Source organism: Neolamprologus brichardi, chromosome 4 (assembly GCF_056152115.1).
Source record: "Neolamprologus brichardi isolate AB-2024 chromosome 4, ASM5615211v1, whole genome shotgun sequence".
NCBI classification, from domain to species: domain Eukaryota; kingdom Metazoa; phylum Chordata; class Actinopteri; order Cichliformes; family Cichlidae; genus Neolamprologus; species Neolamprologus brichardi.
In genome coordinates, this window is record NC_142107.1 from 10,265,043 (window position 1) to 10,284,930 (window position 19,888).

Consider the following 19,888-nt stretch of genomic DNA (forward strand, 5'->3'; position numbering starts at 1 on the left):
TCTCTTTTCCCACTAATGGTCTTGTCTGTCTACTGTAAATCTCATCGTAACAATGTCCTCGATGCCAGCCTGCAGCTCATCGTGCTGCTGCACGGCGGAGACTCCTTTAGGGGTCCCGGTCAGGATGAGATCCCCTTCCTCCAAGGTGATGAAGTCGCTGATGTAGCTGATGAGATACGGGACGGAGAAGATCATCTGAGAGGTGCAGCCGCTCTGTCGAAGCTGATCATTTACTTTCAGCCACAGGTTGACCTTCCCCGGGTCAGGGATGCGCTCTTTGGGGATGAACTCGCTGATAGGACAGGAGGTGTTGAAAGCCTTGGCCATGGTCCAGGGCAGACCTTTGGACTTGCACTCATCCTGGATGTCTCGGGCTGTCATGTCCAAGCACAGAGCATAACCCGCAACATGCTCCATAGCGGCGGACTGCGGGATGGCCGTGCCCCCTTTCCCGATCACCACCCCCAGCTCCACTTCATGGTGCAGATTAGTGGTGTAAAGGGGCACCAAGATAGGCGAGCCCTCTCTCACATATGCAGTAGGAGGCTTCAGGAACAAGACAGGCTCCTTAGGAATCGCGTTTTTCAGCTCTTTGGCGTGATCCGCATAGTTTCTCCCAACGCAAATGATCTTCCTCCCCCATTCCCAGAACCGAGAAATATTCCGTGCTGTCATCGTGGAGAACCGTGAGCGGTTTCGGCTGCCTTAAAGCAGTCAGCACGAGTGTAACTAAACTTTGACCGACACCGTTTGACCACTCCGGAACATCAACCTACGGCAAGCCTGAAGGGACATGCGCAGAGCACAAAAGTCGAATCGATACTATCTTATTTGAGATAATTACCGGGACTAAAATGTAAAACAAAACCACTTACTAACTTTATTAAACTACTCTTGTGCAGAATTACGTAAACAAGTTAGACAGTCACGTGTAACTTGTTTACGTAAATAAATACGTAGATAGATCATTCCCGATCTATCTACCCGAGACTTGATTGGCGGAGCCTTGGAGGGCAAAGGTCAAAGGGAGCGGAGGCGGAACTGAACCAAAACCAAACTTTTCTGGTTTGCACAAATGTGATAAGACTTTAGCTACTGTTGTTATGTTATTCAAGTCACTAGTAGGGAGTGCCTGCACTCTATTAGGAGCTGCGACAGCCTTAAAATTCGGTACGTCCACACGGTTTTCTCTCATTTTCAGCCCGCGAAGGTTTAGCGTAGTTTTCGCTTGCTTCGCTGCCGTTAGGTGGGTAGGTAGGTGGCGTTTGTTCGTTTGTTTATGTTCTGTCGTCTTAAGATGGGGGGGGGGGAGCTGTCACATGAGCACAGCCGGCCTGTCTGAGCTCATACCTGTTTCCTCTTATATAACCTCCTCTATGACAGTCACATCGGTGTAATTAATTAGCGTGCCCACAAAAAATCCAACACCGAAGCGTGTTAACGTGTGGCGTTCACTTGTCCAGCGGGGCGGTGAGGTGTCTTACGTTTCTCGCGTTTGTGGCATTAAACGAATGTAAGGCAAGGAATATGTGAATATATTACAGAGGTACAGGGAACTAGAAGTTAAACTGTCCCGATTTCTGTCTGATGTGGCTCGGTTTTAAATATTGACTTTTATCCCCTCATGAAGCTCCGGTGGAAGTCAAGGCCCAGGCAGCCGCCCTCCTTCACAGTGTGGTAAGGAAATCTAATCTGGTGGAGCAAGCAAACATGAGGATTGAACTGCTCCCTGCGCTGTCTGACAACTACATGTACCTACTGATCGATGTGGACTCCAGAGAAGCAGCTGTTGTAGACCCCGTGGAGCCAATAAAGGTCTGTTCAGTCACTGTATCATATTAAGTAATGTTAAACCAGTTGACAACACTTTAACACCAATGCAGAAAGTCTACCTACAAGTAATTGTGTTAACCTTTACACACTATTCAAGTCAAAATTGTGTCCTTTTAAAAATATTTGATAGCAACATAGTTTTCTTTTTGTTTTGTCTTTTATTTATTTTTTTATTTTGAGCCTGAAAGTATTAATATTATTATTGTTGTTGTTGTTGTTGTTGTTACTATTATCATTATTATTATAATTATTACATGATATGGTAGTAGTAGTATAGTTGCTCCATTTAAATGAGAGAAAGTGTGTGAAATAGTTTAGACACTTTTTTGTTTAGTTTTTGTGTTTCTGACTAACTTTATGTCTATACCTAAAATGATCCAAAATCTTATACTGTTGTACAGGTGCTACAATCTTTTGTAAACTGAGGCTGTTTGTGATGAAATGTGATTTTTAGATCTACCAGTGTGGGTCAAATAAAAAAAAAAGTGGTTTTAGGGAATCTTGTGTGCAAGTCATGCCTATGTGGGTTTTTTTCCTTCTTTATTTTTTATTGGACAGATGTGACAGACGTCAAGGGGGACCTTGACACTGTCACGTAGACAGTCTGCGTCCTCACTATATTTGCCCAGCTTCCCACAGAGACCGGTACCAGCTGGTCTTTGAGGTGGAGGGATCTCCAAACAGTGCACCAGAGGTTATATAGATGTCAGTGTGTGCCTTTAGGGATGGTGCCTTGACACAGACATGAGATTTGAAGTGACTCAGCATGATGGTGCAATGGTTAGAAGTATTAGGATTGTTGCCTTTCAGCAAGATTATAAAGATACCTGAACTGTTATTTAGGTGAGTGTGGGAAACACTTGCGCAAGTTCCACACATGCAAGGTGTCCTACCACTGCCCTGAATACACACATTAGTTTGCAATGAACAAGTTATTGAATTATTATAGATATTGTTATAGGCTGCAGTTACAAGGATTTTTTTATGACATATCAAGGGGCAATGTTTAACAGTTGTAATAGTTTTGCATTGTTATATAATAAATCCCAAAAGTTGAGGTCACTTCCATTTTGACTTTGAGTAGAATATAATTAAATCATAATTTCTCTCTTGCTTTCAAGTATTAGATTTTTTTTTCACTAAAAATGAATCTTGTAAATCTCAAAAATACACTATCTGGTCTCTGAAACATTAATTATGCATTAATCATCCAATTTTTTTTAGATATGCTATTTATGCATATTCTATTTATATAATCTGTAGTTCAAAATGTTGTATAAACATTTATACCAGTTCTTAGCATGGGTCAAAACTGACCCCAACCATATTCTGAAGGCTTGAAATGCAAATAGTTTATAAGGGTTAAAATAGTCATTCATCAGTAAGAATACATATAGTGTTCAGCATCATAACTCTGAGAAAATCCACTCTGCATTTTGCTGGTGATATTGTGGACTTAAGAAAAATACATTATTGTTATTATTATTATTATTATTGTTGTTGTTGTTGTTGGGTGTAGGTCAAAACATAACCCTAGACTATTGAAAACACTACATAATTCTATCCAAGCGTGATTGATTTCTTCTTATTTATGTATTTATTTATTTATTTTACTATTTTTATTTCATTATTTTTGTATGGGAGGTGCCTACTTTCAGGACAGTTTGCAGAAAGGTGCAGAGTACCTTATATCAGTTTGAGGTTAGTGTGTATGTGAGAAAAGGTTAAGTATGTACTGGATAGAATACTGTAACTGTTGCAGGAAAATGCATCCAATCTTTTTATTCAGAGAATACTGAGAATGAAATTTGATATGATGTGCATTTTTATCTGCCCGACCTTTGTTTGGGCATTATAATGATATGTAGTGAAGGACAGACACGACTTTCCAACTACGCAGTAGTCCTTAGTTTGGAAGAAGACCAATCTCCTTTCAACTATATACAGAATCTGCCTAGTTTGAAAGTCTACTATCAAGTCAAAGGTATTTGTAATATTAGAAAATATCAAGAATTTGGTCATTACTACATTTAAAACTAGCGTGTGAGTAAGAAGTGCCAATTTGATGTTTTCAGCAATTTTTCAGCAAGTCCAAAATCCAAGAACCCTGACTGGCCCTACTAAATTAGTAGTAGAGGCCAAATCTGTGAATTCTCCATAGAAAAAGCTGTAACAAACACCTTTTTCTCTCCTATTCTTGATTAAGACCTTTAATAACTAATTGTTGTTGGATACTTATTGATCAATTAAGTAGTTATATTGGCGTGGCTCCACTCAGCATTTTTTTTGTGTGCTTTGAACAGGTTGTTGAAGCTGTCCGAAAGCATGGTGTAAAACTCACCACAGTTCTAACCACCCATCACCACTGGTAAGCTACTGCTTACTTTATAACATTGATGATTTTTTTTTTTCAAGATTATTTTTCCATAATAAGAAAGCTAAAAAATTACTTATTGTACCTGTTAAGGCAAAAGATCCATTTTATATTCATCACCATTACCATTAATATAACCACGTTCACATCCAGCGTGCTGTGTGAACAAAGTATTAGGTCCACTCTGATCATGGAAGGCTGTGACTGCAAAGTAACCTACCTACTGTACTGTACTGTACTGTACTCACTCAAAATTTGTAAAGTCTTTTTTAGGACAAGGTTTGCTTATATATTTCTCCACCAGTTTCTCACGCAGGGCTGCAGTAGGAGTCAAGTGATTTTGTTTGCTTTGATTTGCTTTCTTTTAATTTTCTCATGCTGATGTACATCTTACTACCTGGTCACATGCTGCATTTAGCAGCAGCATTCTCCAGTCTAACAAAGTGCTTCTAGGAAAAGCTTGTGGCAGACATTGTGTTTAGCTTGATGCTGACTGACAACACAGACCACAAACTACCTGCATCATTATACTAGCATTACTATAATAATGGTGCAAATAGCCTGCAAGAGAAGGAATGATGGCCTAAAAGGTGTTGCTGTGCAAACATGATCCCAAAACATCAGATGCTGAAGTCAGAAGATGCTCCTACTACTTAAGACGTCATCACCCCGCCTATTTCCTGTCATTATGTTTCCCAGAAATCGGCAAATTGTCTTGATTGTTTTGCTGTGAATACCATTTACTGGTATTAAATGCTACTGCCCATTAAATGCACACTTTATAGATAAACGTTTGCTTTGGCTTCTTATGCTAAGAACCCGCTAAACCTGTATTGGACAAAAGAGTAATACCAACACACTAATTTTCTGTTTTAGGGATCATGCCGGTGGAAATGAGAAGATGTTGAAACTAATGCCAGGTCTGAAGGTCTATGGAGGGGATGACAGAGTTGATGCCATTACAAAGAAAGTTTCTCATTCCAACACTTTCAAAGTGAGACGAGCAAACTCTCTGCTCTGTGGTCCAACTATAAGCTTCAAATGAACGATTGCTCACTTATGTTTTTCTCTCCTCAGGTTGGCTCACTCCATGTTAAATGCCTTTCTACTCCTTGTCACACAACTGGTCACATTTGTTACTACGTGACCAAAGAAAACAGCACTGAACCACCAGCTGTCTTTACAGGTGTGGTTACTTAAGTTAAACATTTATCTGAGATAAACTGCGAGTGTAAATAAAGACATGTTTTGTGTGAACTTAAAGGCCCTAAGAACTCCTGTTTTTCCCATGCAGGGGATACTCTGTTTGTGGCTGGCTGTGGGAAATTTTTTGAGGGTACAGCAGAGCAGATGCACAAAGCCTTGATAGAAATTCTGGGGCGCCTTCCTCCTGAAACGGTAACTGCAAACATAGGTGTTAATTTTACAGATTTTTAGGATGGAAAAGGAAAGAATTTAACTTTGCTGTATGTTTAAGGTGTGTGACTAACTTTAGTGTGTTTGTTTAAGCATGTCTATTGTGGTCATGAGTACACCGTCAACAATCTGAAATTTGCACGTCATGTGGAACCGCACAATGAAGTAATTCAGAAGAAGTTGGCCTGGGCAAAGGTACGTGATTCATACAGTAACCACTTCAAATCAGTTATCCTTAATTAATTAAAACAACTTTGCAATTTTTGTGTATTTATCTGTCTGTAGGAGAAGTGCAGCAACGGAGAACCAACTATTCCGTCCACTCTGGCAGATGAATTCACATTTAACCCCTTTATGAGAGTAAAGTATGTATAACTTCATTAAAAACAGCCATGTGAAAAAGAGTTTTCACAGGACTTAATGCAGTGCTGTAAAAAACTAAGTACAGCAATACTACTTCTATAGGAATTTAGAGAATAAGCAGTAGCCAGATGCTGCTAATGAATTGGACTTGATAAACTGATGATCAGCGAGTGTGGACTTGTAGAAAAGCTGACATTTAGGGGTCTGTTAATATAACTAAGGTAATACAAGTCTTCCCAGGAGTAGATGTCCCGGCACAATCATCTAACAGTCAGACTGTAATGCTCAAAGAAAGTGGGAAAAAAAGAGAGCTCCATCTTAAACTTGACAGGCATAATTTAGCATGTTAAATGTAAAAGTTTGTGACATTACAATTAGAAAAATACTCAACAAGTATGGCTGGTTTGGAAGGGTTGACAGGAGAAAGCCTCTTCTCTCTAAAAAGAACATGGCAGCATGACTTAAACTTTGTAAAGTTGGATCAAACCAAACCAAATATCCTTGGGCAAGATACTAACCCCATGTTTGCCTACTGGTGGTGGTCAGAAGGCCCGGTGGCGCCTGTGTCCGGCAGCCTCGCCTCTTGTCAGTGTCCCAGGCTACAATGTAGCTTGCCATTGCCAGTGTGTGAATGACTGAATGTAGTGTAGTGTAAAGCGCTTTGGGGTCCTTAAGGACTAGAAAAGCGCTATACAAAAAGCGCTATACAAAAAGCGCTATACAAATGCAGGCCATTTACCATCAATGAACTGAAGCAACATCATGTAGAGGAGAGTATGTCGAAATTCGTCTGCAATGATGTGAGAAACTGTGAGTCATACAGGAAATTATTACTTATTGCTGCTAGAGCTGGTTGTACAAGCTACTGAACCTGGGGTGCACTTACTTAGTACAGGGCCCTGTGAAATTTTTCTTTTTCACATCACTGTAGTAGTAATTACAGATAATGATAATTTGTTTTGAGGTACCTACAGTGAGAGTGCTGCCTGACTACATTTGTTTTCCCCCCCCATGTGTAATTTAGAGAGCCGTCCGTTCAAGAGCATGTGAAGCAGACAGACCCTATCGAGACCATGAGAAGTCTTCGGAAGGAAAAAGATAATTTCCGAGTGCCCAAGGAGTGAAAGCCCTGTGCACCAGAGTTGGCATTTCAACTGATTACAACACTGCAAGCTGTCAATTATATACTCAAAGAAATACCTGCAACTAATCTGTAAACCAACTGAAAAACTGCACATCCATTGCGTTGACTTCAACTCAAGGTCCATTTTTTTTCTATTACAGTGTTCAGCATAACATATTAGACTATAAATCTATAAATAAGTCATTATTTTAGATATATTTAAGTTTTTTGGGTTGGCAGTTTTAAGGAATAAATGGCCATTATTTGAATGTTATAAAATGAGGAAAAATGTAGTTATTCTGTAAATGTATCAGAAAAGTTATTTAGTCTTATGCTTTAATATATTGATGTTCAAACTACTGTTTCACTCAGCGTTTAAACATTTAACAAGACGAGGACCACATGAGTAACAAATGTTGGCGTCTGTGGACACTTTCTGTGAGTTGGTTTAATAATAGGTAATCATTTCTTCGCCTGCAAAGATTTGTATCAATGTTTCTTCATGTCATTTATTTTCACGCTTGCTTAAAAGATGCTAGTTTGGTTGTTTATGTGCAAAATACAGCATAGCTGCCTTTACATATAAGTAATCAAAGTGATCTGTGAGCTCAGCCTTGTCTACCTGTTGTGTCAGCATTGTTAGAAACCCCAAATCATGTTTTGCTCGCAAAGTAAAATCTTTCAAGGACTATTGCATGAAGCAATTTGGAAAAAGCAATAAAGCACATTTGTTTCAGTAGGTTCACACAAAAGTTTGTGTCAATAAATTGTGTCATAAGCAAAAATATATTCCTGATGCAGAATAAGGCCATTAAAACTGTTATTCTCATATACATCTCATATTATTGGATTATTACAGTAGTAGAAGTTTGCCTTTGGCGAACGCTTTCATCTGTGTTATCTAAATTTTCCAGTTACATTTTGGGAGATGCATTGGGTTATAATTGCTAAATCTTGTCTATTAGCAAACCATGGAATTAAGCTTCTCTCATGTCTAAATATGATGAAAGTATTAAGAAGCAGGTCCAGTAGGATTTTTTAAAAATAATTATTATTTTGTTTCATTTAGTAGGTGATTGATAATAATAATGGACACATTAATATTATTAGGACTGCACACAGTCCTAATAATGCAATTGAGGGGAAAAAAAACAAATGTGTAAGCACATTATGGATATGTAGCCATACTTAATCTGTGGGCTACTCAGAAACAATAGTTGTGGGCCTTTCAAAGAAGTCCGGAAAAGGGAACCATAATTTATAAAATGTGTTTTTTTACCCACAAACTGTATATCTATTTTTTTCTAAATCCATACAGGACATATCTTATACCCATTGCACATACGAGGGGGGAGAAGAGTCTTTCCACTTAACTAAAATAGATCATCTGGCCAGCAGTAATGAAAGGTTTAATGCGCTGTGTCTGGAGTTGGGCAACTTCAAGTTCTGGCCTGCACCAAACGTAGCACAGAGTGACTCTGGTCTAATTTGATGCCGCATGACTTCAGACATTGTATAGAAAACAGAGGTCCAAAAGTTGGCCAACGAAGGACAGGACCAGTGCATATGAAGTAATGTACCAGGGGCACCCCCACACCTTCTACAGGTTGGGTCTGCCTCTGGGTATATGCGCACCAACTTAGCCCTTAAATTCAATCTTAAATTGAACGAGTGTGTGTCGAGCACACACTGATGTATTGTGAACTTGGCCAAGGATAGAGTCCCACAGTTCTTCTGTGAAATGAGAGTTAAGGTCCTGTTCCCATTTAGATTTGATGGCAGCTACTGAAGAACATTTTAAATTGGAAATTGAATTGTATATGGCTGATATTATGCCCCTAGAGGCTGGATTGACTATTAAAAAGCCATACTTTATCCATTGTTTAGTAATTTGAACTATATAAATGCACCACATTCATGTTTGCTTCTATATAAAAACCCTTTGCAAAATAATGATTAGCCATCCTAAAAGGTGTCAGATGATGTCTGAAAATGCCTATTCATGCTTTACTAATAGTTAATTACTATTATAAAATAATTATAGTCTTTAACAATGTAAAAATGTGAATAATTATTTGAATTTTTATATGTTAATAATTTAACTGGTTTTTATTTTTAACCAAGGCTTGTACATTTCCAGGGGCAGAGAACCATGAATCAAGAAAAAACACATTGATAAATAAGCCCCTACGACACACACGCGCTCACACACACGTATATATTTGTAACAAATTTAAAGGTGGTTGACTGTTTCCAGCTCGATTAAAAGGTCTTGGTTTTGACCCTTTGATTCCACGATGTCGCGATAACTTCTTCGTCTGACAGAAATGTGTTAATAATTTGAAGAGGATGGGCACAGTCTAGCTGCAACAAACGACCTGATCGGATACACTTAAACAGAGGTAGGCAGATTTTAAAAACTGTTTTTAGATTTTAGAGTCATGTGACATCATCAGGAAGTACTCGGCTACATGACACTGTAGTTTACGGGCTGGCGCAGCTTACACCGGCCAGCATGCTTATATCGGCTACCTGTTTATGCTTCACGAAGTATTTAACATCTCGTGCAGAAGACAGGTGCGTTCAAGTAAACGATTCATATGTTGACTAATCACACCTCTTCTTGAAGCGTCGCTCACTGTGGTGCGCATGCGTGTGCGGGTACCATGAAGGTAAAGGTGATCTCCATCCTGGAAGACAACTACATGTACCTGGTGATAGAGGAGCAGAGCAAACAGGCGATAGCTGTGGACCCGGCTGTGCCACACCGGGTGAGAGACATTGCTGTGTCTGTGATTTAAAAATGGCGTCATACTTAAGAAAAGACTTAAACTTATTTTTTTTGATCATCTATGTATCTAACAAAACAAGGCAACAGTTTAAAAATTGATTCAGTGAAAAATCGAAGACTGGTGTGTTAAAAATAAGGAAAATTTAAAAAGCAATAAGCAATATTCATAGATGCTGTAGAGAAAGTGCACTACAGATACCATAATTGCTTTGAGAGTGTTTATGGAGAGGTCAGAGGTATACAGAGGTCAAAAGGAATTGCACTGTCTCCAGAGAAAGCATGATAGGGTGCAAAGAGACACACTCTGGAAGTCAGTATGAGGAAGTGAGGAGTGACAGAGAAGTAGGGTGATGCAGGACCTGTATGAGGACAGCGAGATGGTGGTGAGGTGTGTTTGCTATGATTATGGTCAGGCAGGAGCTCTGTGGGGACTATCATGTTTGCAGCAGACACTGTGATTTGTAGTGAGAGTGAAGCAAAACAGAATACGTGTGTGAATGAGAGGGCGACAGGTGTGAATCTGCAAGGGGCAAAAGAAGGGAAGGTGGATCCGTTTAAATATGAGCCAACAAAAGAAGAAGAATTTTAGGGCTGCAATAAATGTTTGCTTTCCTCATCATTTAATGCACCTTTTACATTCTCCTACTATTACACTTTTCTGAAGCTAAAACAATCATAGGACAAAGAAGCTGCACTTGAGGACTGTTTGGCTGTTTTGCTTTAAAAGTGACTGGATGATTTCCCCCCCACAGCTGCTAGAAATAGTGAAACGAGAAGGCGTCTCCTTGATAGCTGTTCTCACCACACACCATCACTGGTAAGAGGAGAGTTTCGTGTCAGGTAACAACACTGCAAAGCATCTCAGTCAAATTGAGGCTAATGGAGTAATCTGGTGCCTCTGCTTACTAGGGACCACGCTCGTGGGAACGAGGCTCTGGTGAAGGACGTCCCTGGCCTGAGGGTGTACGGGGGAGACGATCGAATCGGGGGTCTGACGGATAAAGTGACAAATGAGCAGGAACTGAAGGTGTCCACAAAGCGCCTACAGGAGCTCGATGAAGATGCTGTTTAGCTGCTTTTTAAAATTTTACAAACCTGTTGTCTTTTCGAGTTCTGATTGTTTTGTTTTTTTTGCCTCGTTGTCCTTTTCTTCATCTGCAGTTTAGCTCCATCAATGTGAGGTGCCTGTTTACTCCCTGCCATACCTCTGGTCACATGTGCTACTTTGTTTGGGAGGATGAGTGCACTGACGCCCCTGCTGTGTTCACAGGTCTTTTTCTGTACACATAAAGAATCAGTGCACCGGTTGAAATCCAAGACACTAGTAGATTTCGCCATACCGCCTCTGACTGTACAGTAAAGGCAAAAAAAAGACTCACTTCATGTTGCAACTGTTGTGTCTTCAGGCAAATAATCTTAATAACTGATTTCTGAGTGGCTAGAGATATGAATACTATAAGTTGTCCATGTTGTGTGCGATGACAAAAACTGACCACTGCCTCCTGTGACATCCCCTTGTCCTTTCTTTGGGTTGCTAGGGGATACGTTGTTTATTGGTGGATGTGGACGGTTCCTTGAGGGTACAGCAGAGCAGATGTACCACAATCTCACCCAGGTGCTTGGTTCCCTACCTCAAGACACGGTTAGTGGAAATAAGAAATAGTAACTGTTTGCGTATGCGTGTGTGTACGACCTCTACAGGGTTAACAACAGCTAGCATGACCTCAGATAAGTCTAAGTCGCTATAGTGAATCATCACTCCACAACAATCAGTGAATTGAGGGCAGGACTGGCTCTCTTTTCACCCTTCATAGAACAAACTGTCAAATGGCACAAAGCCCAGAATGAGTAAAGATACTGAAGCTGTCCTGTGAGCTAATCCCTATTTTAAATGAGGCTTTGTTCGTCTTTTAGAAGGTGTTTTGTGGGCACGAGTACACCATAAAGAACTTGAAGTTTGCCATGCTGGTGGAGCCAGAAAATGAAAAGGTTAAGGAGATGCTGAGCTGGGCCAGGGTGAGCATGATACAGGAAGCTGCTACAAGGATAAGGCTTGCAGATTTCTCTGGTGTTAGCCTGTCTCCTGATACTCAAATATATACAGATTACACAGTAGGTGGTCCACGACTATTTCCAGTATGTTAAAGGCATTTCAGTTAGATCATTGTTGTTGTTTTTTTTAAATATCTTGGACAACAATGGTGGTCTGTTGCACAGATAAGTAATCTATTACAGGCTTTTGCTGCACAGAGAATAGTCCAAGCCTTAATCTTTAAATACATTTAAATATGTTTATACCAGGTTTCTTAAAGTGTTTGCTGTTTCTGCAGGCAAGAGATGATGATGACAAACCCACAGTGCCATCTACACTGATGGAAGAATTCGAATACAACCCTTTTCTTCGTGTCTCGTGAGTCTGGATGTTTATGTATAGCATATATAGAGTGATGGGTCAGGTGAAACACAATTATTTTAAAATCAAGTTAGTCACTATAAGCAAACTTTATTTCCTGTTCCAGAAACAAAAAACTCCCTTTGAAGGAAACCCTTTGGGTCATTTCCAGCTCTGTGCTTTACCAGCTTTGCATCATTCACAGTTTAAAATAACCCTTGTTTATGTTATAATGGCTCTTGGAACTGCCTCCTACTACTGTAACTAACTTTCTTCTGATTGGCTACCCCTCACAAACAGATTAGATACATTTTCTAGTCACGATTCATCTTTGTTTATATTTTGCTCAGAAAATGGGAAATGGGTGGAGGGATTCATTGAAACAGCTACAAACATATACATGGAAATAAAAGTATATAAGACAACAACATATTCTGTACAATTCTACCAAGCTTTAAAGTTAATATTTAATATGACCACCTTTATTCTTTAATACAGCCTGAACTCTCTTAGAGAGGCTTTCTCATCATTTCTTTAAGTAGTCTTCAGGAAAAGTCCTCCAGACTTCTTGAATTAGCTTCAAAGCTCTTTTTTGGACCATGGCTGCTTTTTGTTCTGTTTTCTGTCCAGATGATCCCACACTGCTTCAAAAATATTGCAGTCCAGTCTCTGGGGAGGCCAGTCCATGACTAATAGTGTTTCACTCCAAGTGTGCTTTTACTGCATTGACAGTGTCGTTTCCACATTGCACTGATCTTCAGTGCAGTTCTTGTGTAATTTGGCATACCTCAGCTTTGCCTCCCTGTCCTTAAAAATTGCTTCTTAACAGCCACCCTTCCACTTCCTGCGGCTGAACAGATTTTCCTATTTGTTAATGGCATGACTTTCAGATGGTATTCATCTGCTATCAATATATATATATTTTTAGGCGTGCCACTTCTTCTTTTGTCTTCCACTAGTCCAGTTTCCTCTCTTTCTTCTTCTTCTTTTTTTTTTAAGGACACTGTACATCGAGCTTTCAGCGAATAGTTTTTTAAGCTACTATTTTGTGTCAGTCAAACTGTATTATCTTTGGTATTTTTCATAGATGCAATTGTAACAAATTATGTGTTTTTGTTACAGGCTGCTAGAAACAAAGTGCCTAAAGATACTGTTTAAAATAGGTTCTTTGCTAATTTGTCACAACACCGGTTCATCATTTGAGTTGGATTCGTTGTTTATGCTCGAATGATTCATAGGTCAATGTTAAGTGGCTGAATAAATAATAACAATAAAAAAACATTCATTTGAAAATGATTCACACTATTTTACACAAGACCACTTTAAAACGTTACAAGATAGTTTGATTCCTTGGAAGCAAAAGGGTGACTCAAGACTTGCACAACACTTCACGTACGACTGAAAAACAGGAAACGCTCAGTAACCGTGTGTTATTCACTATGCTCGAATCAGTTTGTGGTCAACTGTTTTTAAAACCTGGACTGAACTAGAGGGAAGCTGTTAGTTTTTTCAAATATTTTTATTTTGTACTATAGTGTAATGTAGTAGTGCATCAGTTGTGTTTCTTCCTTTTCAAATCTTTTTTTACTGCAGGGAGGAAGCAGTGCAGAAGTTCACGGGGAAGACTGACCCTATAGAGGTGCTGAGGGTCCTGCGAAAAGAGAAGGACAAATTCAAGAAGCCCAAGGAGAGACTTCCTCCTCATGCCATGCTGGCTCTGGAATGGGGGCTCCTCAGACCTTGAAGTCCACTTTCACAGGCCTCAGCAGTAGTATGTAAATCCGTTAACCAGAGCTAACAGAATGAGGATGAGGGTGAAAAACTGAATGCAGCGAGACACAGGACCTGTAGAGTGCATTGTTTTGTTGCTTTAAAACAAAGTCTGACCAATACACCCCTGAGTGCTGGTTAACCATCAAGTGGAAACCCCTCTTTGCATTTAAAATGCAGTATAAAGCTGCTGTCATTAAATATTCCTCAGAAACAAATTAATTTAGAGGCCGGTCTCCCAGTCTCTTACACACTAACTGCACCAGTTAACGTCTGTTAATACCAATTTTCAGTAAAACTGTCAAGATTACATTTTGTGTATTTATTGATTCAAATAACTGGTTTTGGAAGAAATGTAACCTTCAGTTCATTATTATTTGTATGCATTTGAAACTTTCATTGCTTTGATATTTACTTTTTTTTTTTAAGACATTTTTCTGTCTGGTAACATTGCTACAGTTCTCTCATTTAACTTTTTTGGTCAGTTTAGAGATGATGTATATGTGTATATATATATTTTCCAGTGTCTTTGTCCTCTTAATTTTGCAAGTGAAAGCTTCAGATCTAATTTACCTTAATTTAAGTGAATTTGTTTGTCATTTAGACTCTACCTTGTGCTCACTATTTTGGGACAGGTATTGAATATGTTAAAGTGGTATAGGGTAGAAAAATATATGCAGTGTACATCACTATGAATGTAAATTGCTGATTTTCATCCCAAAGATTACATGCACAAAATACAATAGCCTAAAAGCTGTATATGGGAGTCAAAAGATTATTTAATAAAACATCGGTGTCAATCCATATTCAGGACACAGTGTTCTTTTTTCAGTAACTTATAAAACACACAGCTATAATTAATTAATGTTTATTTTCAAAATGTGTACACACATGTAACGATCAAATCAATGAATACATTTTGCTTACATTTTAACAGGTTTTCACATATTTACTAAGAATATATGAGCTTGTTGGCTGTGTCAACTTTATACCAAAGTTTTCAGCAGCACAAAGGTGGCCCAGTGGCTAAATCACTGGGATGACTTTTGCTGAACCTGTTTGGTAGCAGGTTACCCTTCAGTGTTTAAAAGCAGGTTAAATGGCACATTTTCATCTTTAAATGCAATACAGATTCTCTGCTGGTGCTCGTGATGCCTTACATATGTGCACGTTATTAAGCTGTATCTTACTAACATCACAAATGAAGCCCAGCTGTAAAGCATCATCTCTGATTAGAATTGGATGACACTCATAGGGATCATTTTGTGTGCAAGAGGAGTCGTGTGATGTGTGAAATGCTCATTTTTTAATGTGAGTGTACATAGAATCTGAAGCAGAAATGCCAGTTTAACAGAGAAACTTGATAACCACCTCCATTATCGCTGACTCTGGTTTTAGGTTTTGTCAAGGCAGCTAAGGGAGAGACAGCCTGACTGTGTTGGTCTTCCTTCATTGTATACCCCTCTGGCATAAAGCTTTTAGGTGAGAAAAGTGATTTACAAAGAGGTATTAGCAAACATATTATATATTTGGACGATCTGTAGACACAGCCTGTCCAAAATTTGTGCAAAATAAAACTCTGCAGAAACACTCTGCTGGACAACAAAAAAACATGTATCACCACTTCATAGCGAGACCATTGGTCATTTTTTCCACAGTGTGGTATTGTGTGTGTAACAGCTCTTTGGCTCTTTCATCTCCTACACTGTTGAGCCAGGACTGGTACAATTCAGCTACGCGAGTGTCATCTTCTGGCAACAGGGGGCGCTCTGCTTTGTAGAGATCCTCAACTTTCTGGAGCAACTCCTTCTGGTTTTGGCCATTCGAGGGCTTCACCTGCCCGCCGCCATTCAGGCATCCTGAACAAGAGGTAAAGACAAACATTATATCTGCTAACATTAAATAACAAACGGCAAGCTGATGTGACTATTGTGGACTTTCTGCTTGTTGGTTATTCCCCTGACGATGTAATGCATGCATGTTGTACTATTCACTTCAGATGTGACTAAATGCTGCATCTTACAATTTCATGTCCATTTATATGTAGCGATGCCATTTTTAACACATTCTGACCAGCTTATCGCTTAGCGTGGCTAATTTGCATGTAAAAATTCTGAGGTAACAATTCAGTCTCTTATGTGGGTAACCTCCTATTCTAATAGTTCAAAAGTTCAATGGCTCACATGAAGAAAAAAAAAAAGGTATCTGGAAAGTTGAACATCTGCATTTTTCACCTCACCTGATGGGCAGGCCATAACTTCAACAAAGTGGTAAGGCGACTTTCCCCTCTTGAGTTTTTGCACCAGGTTCTGAATGTTGCGGAAGCCGTAGGCTGATGCAAAGCACAGCAGGACAACGCCATCTTTCTCTAGACTCACCTCCTGGAAGTCTTTATTCCTGTGGCAAAGAAGATCGTGTCTTTTTCTTGCATCATATAAATCAACAGAAACTGAACATTACCCTGACATGGTGGAGTGGCATAATCAGTCTCATGAGTAGTGTTACTTTGAGATGATCTAGCTACTGTGAATGTGCATCACGAGCACAGAATGTGTCCTCATTTATATTTGGTTTCGAGCTTGGCTGTTCCAGGACACATCACACCACCGTGAAGCGCTTCTGCTGCTTTAAGAAGAGGCGACATGCTCACCTGAGGGTCTTGTAGGTAAGATTCTTCACCTCCTCTCCGAAAAGGTGCTTGGCAGCATATGTAAAAACGTGATGCAGGTAACCTCCTGATCCACCCCCAGCATGACTCAGGAACTCATCTCCACAGAAACTGCTGAACCTGCGATAAAAAAAATAAATGAATAGGGAATGAGTCTAGCTATGCAGGTAGAATTGTATAATTACTTTATGTGAGTGAATTATCAAATTTAAAAAAAGATGCAAAATGAAAAAGAATGTACATTGCATCTGGGGCAGCAGACTCCAGATCATTAAGGGACACATTTTCCTCCTCCAGCATTTTCAGAACCTCCCCTTTAATAGATAGGAAAAATAAGACAGACGATAATGCGAGTCCATACGCACAAAGACCACTATAGGAGTAATCACTGTACCAGACGTGATGACACAATCCACTTCACGGGTCTCAGCGTTGGGCAGGTAGAAGTCTGACCGTGAAGCCTCAAGTTTCTTGTCAAAGCAAGGCATTACTGCCACATGGTAGATCTGCTGAGGACTCAGCTCCTAAAAATACATGGAACACACATTTCAGCAGCCTCTCTTTTTGAGACTTTTGAACTGTGTATATTTACACCACTCCTCAACAAATACAAAGCTCACCTGTCGTTGAGCAAAATAGCTTTTGACCAAAGATCCCATCATCTGCTGGGGGGAGCGAGTGGTACTAATAAATGGAAGAATATACTCCCCGTGAGTCTTCTCTGCATAACAGATCCACCCTGAACAAAAGATAGACACTTGCCTAAGAGAGTCCAGGCTGGGTTGAAGAATAAAGTTGGTCAGACTAATTATTGACTTTCAAGCTTGTTAGAATTGTACAAACTCTGTTTACCCATTATCTACTCTATTTCAGTTTCATTTTGCACATTTCAATAAATCACTCCATCTATTTCCACCATTTTTCTAGCAAAATATAAAGAAATGAAGGGTGGCCCAAGACTTCTACACAGTATTATGTCAGTTATGTGGCCCATCACTGTTAACTAACCCAACTACATACTGGATTACTAAATATTATTTGACACTGGAGGACTGACTTCTGTTAATTTAACCTTTGATCAAATCAATAAATATACCAAGTAGCTAATAAAATTTTAAACATTCTATCTTTCTTTGTGAGAGTGGAACATTTTTTTTTTTTTACACAAGGACAGTAAACGATGAAAGAAAAACAAGGATGACGTCAAAAAGGCGGGACCCTCCAACATCACTAATTTTACTTTGTGCTCCTGAGTGTTTCTGGTGGAATACCTGGACAGGCTGACGTTAGCATGGGCAGGGCCTTACTATCCTGTTCCTTCCTTTGGAAACGCTCCACAAACTCTCTCTGACTTTCCAGCAGACTAAAGGTCCGACTGAAGCTGGTATCAAACACATGATGAACTCCTGCAACAACAGTAACAACAACAATTTTTAAGAGGTGACCATGTCAACCTAAATCAGCCCATTGTTTGAATGCATATTTACACTCACCAAGGCCTTTGAAAAACGAGGTAAGCCTCCTGCCTGCCTCACTACTGCTCAGGTTATAATGTGCTGCCAGGGAGGCTCTGGCCTGTGGTGACACTGACACCACCACAATCTTTTGCTCTGTCTCATTGGCCTGAAGTTGAAATGATTCACAGGTGAAAATGATGCCAGGCGAAATTATTAGTCTCATGTAAGTAGCATTCAGACGACGTAACTCTACCTTGTTCCTACGGAGCACTTTGAAGAGCTCTTCATGGCTTTGCTGTGTGATGAGGACACTCTCAGCTGAGGTGATACAGCCACTGCAGGCCAAACAGTCGTTCAGTGTGATCTTTGCTTTCTCCAACTTCTGCTTCCCACCATCCTAAAAACACATTTGATGAACTCAAAATATGGGGCGGTGCAATACCTGAAATTCAACAACTCAAACTCAAGCCTTTAAACCCACCTTGTTGACTTGTACATAACTGCCATCATCTTCTATCTGTATTTTGGCCACAGATTTACCTTGTTTCTTCTCTAATTTGACAGGCTTAACACATTCCTGCAGAAAAAAGTCAACATAAGCAAATTTTTAAAAGAAATTAGCAATTTTTAAAACGCTAAATCCATATACAATGTTCTTTTAATGTTCTCAATTTTGGGGTTTGCCACGGTGGATCATCTTCCACCACCTGGCCCTAGTATCCCCTCCTGTCACACCAACTCTCTGCATGTCCTTTTTCACTACATCCATGAATCTCACTAAGGTCTACCTCTTTTCCTCATCCCTGCTTTCTCTGGTTCCACAAAGACACAGTGCAACACCTTCAGACCTTCTCTATCAACACTCTCAAAGCAAACATTGCTCCTTCTCGGAGCAACATACTGAAACACATACTGCTGCTCACTGATTGGTCACCTTCACCTTAGGTCTTCTTAACCTAACTTCCACACCTTTTTTTCATATCTTCATGGTGTGGCTCATCAGCTTAATCTGGTTAAAAGGTTCACCTATGGAGGAATGAAATGCCATCTCGATCAACCGCCTTTCCATTCATGTACAATAGAAAACAATTTATGACAACACCCAGAGGCACCAAAGAAAACTAAAACAACACAGGAAAAAGGATATGATAGGACATAAAACACAAAAGCATTGCTAGCGAGCGCGATAAGCTCTTTTTAAAAGACTTAAACAAGCAAAGCCTTGTTTCCAGCAGTTCGTCATACTTGCATCAAGATCGCTAGCAGTAAGCTAACTGCGCAACATCCGTCTCGTCACTTTAAAGTTCACGGATTTTACAAACTGAGACAAACTTACTCCAATTTATAAATATCGTAATATGGCGATCTTTGTTCGAAAACTACTCCATGTCAACTCACAACAGATAAGAACAGTTACGGTTAGATATGCTAGCCACTTGGGTAGGTTTTCTTCAATTAGTATTATTTTTTAATACATACACGTAAAGCTAATCACACGTTAGCGATGTCCCACAAAAGTACATATGATATTATAAGATGTTACACGAGTGTTACAAAACCTGCCTGAGAAGGAGTTATAAAATCATCGAGGTCTGTCAGCTGCAGCACACCGCTGAAATGAGAAGCCATATTTACTGCCGTAAAGTTTACTCGTATGTCGCGAATAGCAGGGAGAAACACGGACACAAACCTTAGAAATGT

At 39.6% G+C, this 19,888-nt stretch overlaps 3 protein-coding genes across 9 annotated transcripts; 2 read left to right on the plus strand and 1 right to left on the minus strand.

Moving 5' to 3' along the window:
- Nucleotides 1–7,861, plus strand: LOC102797351 (hydroxyacylglutathione hydrolase, mitochondrial-like). Of its 6 annotated transcripts, none has more exons than XM_087839778.1 (9): nucleotides 1–202; nucleotides 1,631–1,815; nucleotides 4,137–4,201; nucleotides 5,084–5,201; nucleotides 5,285–5,393; nucleotides 5,502–5,605; nucleotides 5,717–5,818; nucleotides 5,909–5,988; nucleotides 7,011–7,861. In XM_087839778.1, the coding sequence occupies exons 1-9, from the start codon at nucleotides 16–18 to the stop codon at nucleotides 7,108–7,110; spliced, it is 1,050 nt and encodes a 349-aa protein (XP_087695904.1). In that variant the 5' UTR covers nucleotides 1–15; the 3' UTR covers nucleotides 7,111–7,861. The 6 variants fall into 6 exon arrangements, with proteins under 6 accessions (XP_087695904.1, XP_087695905.1, XP_087695900.1 ...); XM_087839779.1 differs by lacking the exon at nucleotides 1–202 and adding an exon at nucleotides 406–566 and having other exon boundaries at nucleotides 1,629–1,815; XM_087839774.1 differs by lacking the exon at nucleotides 1–202 and adding an exon at nucleotides 1,013–1,170.
- Nucleotides 7,862–9,384: 1,523 nt separating this feature from the next.
- Nucleotides 9,385–14,863, plus strand: hagh (hydroxyacylglutathione hydrolase). 2 transcript variants are annotated; one of them, XM_006791505.3, is made up of 9 exons: nucleotides 9,385–9,511; nucleotides 9,739–9,880; nucleotides 10,653–10,717; nucleotides 10,810–10,927; nucleotides 11,062–11,170; nucleotides 11,439–11,542; nucleotides 11,815–11,916; nucleotides 12,231–12,310; nucleotides 13,886–14,863. In XM_006791505.3, the coding sequence occupies exons 2-9, from the start codon at nucleotides 9,776–9,778 to the stop codon at nucleotides 14,034–14,036; spliced, it is 834 nt and encodes a 277-aa protein (XP_006791568.1). In that variant the 5' UTR covers nucleotides 9,385–9,511; nucleotides 9,739–9,775; the 3' UTR covers nucleotides 14,037–14,863. The 2 variants fall into 2 exon arrangements, with proteins under 2 accessions (XP_006791568.1, XP_087695906.1); XM_087839780.1 differs by lacking the exon at nucleotides 9,385–9,511 and having other exon boundaries at nucleotides 9,578–9,880.
- Nucleotides 14,822–19,826, minus strand: ciao3 (cytosolic iron-sulfur assembly component 3). The gene is made up of 11 exons (XM_006791506.3): nucleotides 19,751–19,826; nucleotides 18,669–18,764; nucleotides 18,441–18,584; nucleotides 18,224–18,353; nucleotides 18,002–18,136; nucleotides 17,351–17,469; nucleotides 17,125–17,254; nucleotides 16,972–17,044; nucleotides 16,713–16,850; nucleotides 16,302–16,459; nucleotides 14,822–15,921 (listed from the first exon to the last, which is right to left on the minus strand). The coding sequence occupies exons 1-11, from the start codon at nucleotides 19,814–19,816 to the stop codon at nucleotides 15,680–15,682; spliced, it is 1,431 nt and encodes a 476-aa protein (XP_006791569.2). The 5' UTR covers nucleotides 19,817–19,826; the 3' UTR covers nucleotides 14,822–15,679.
- Nucleotides 19,827–19,888: the final 62 nt, after the last annotated feature.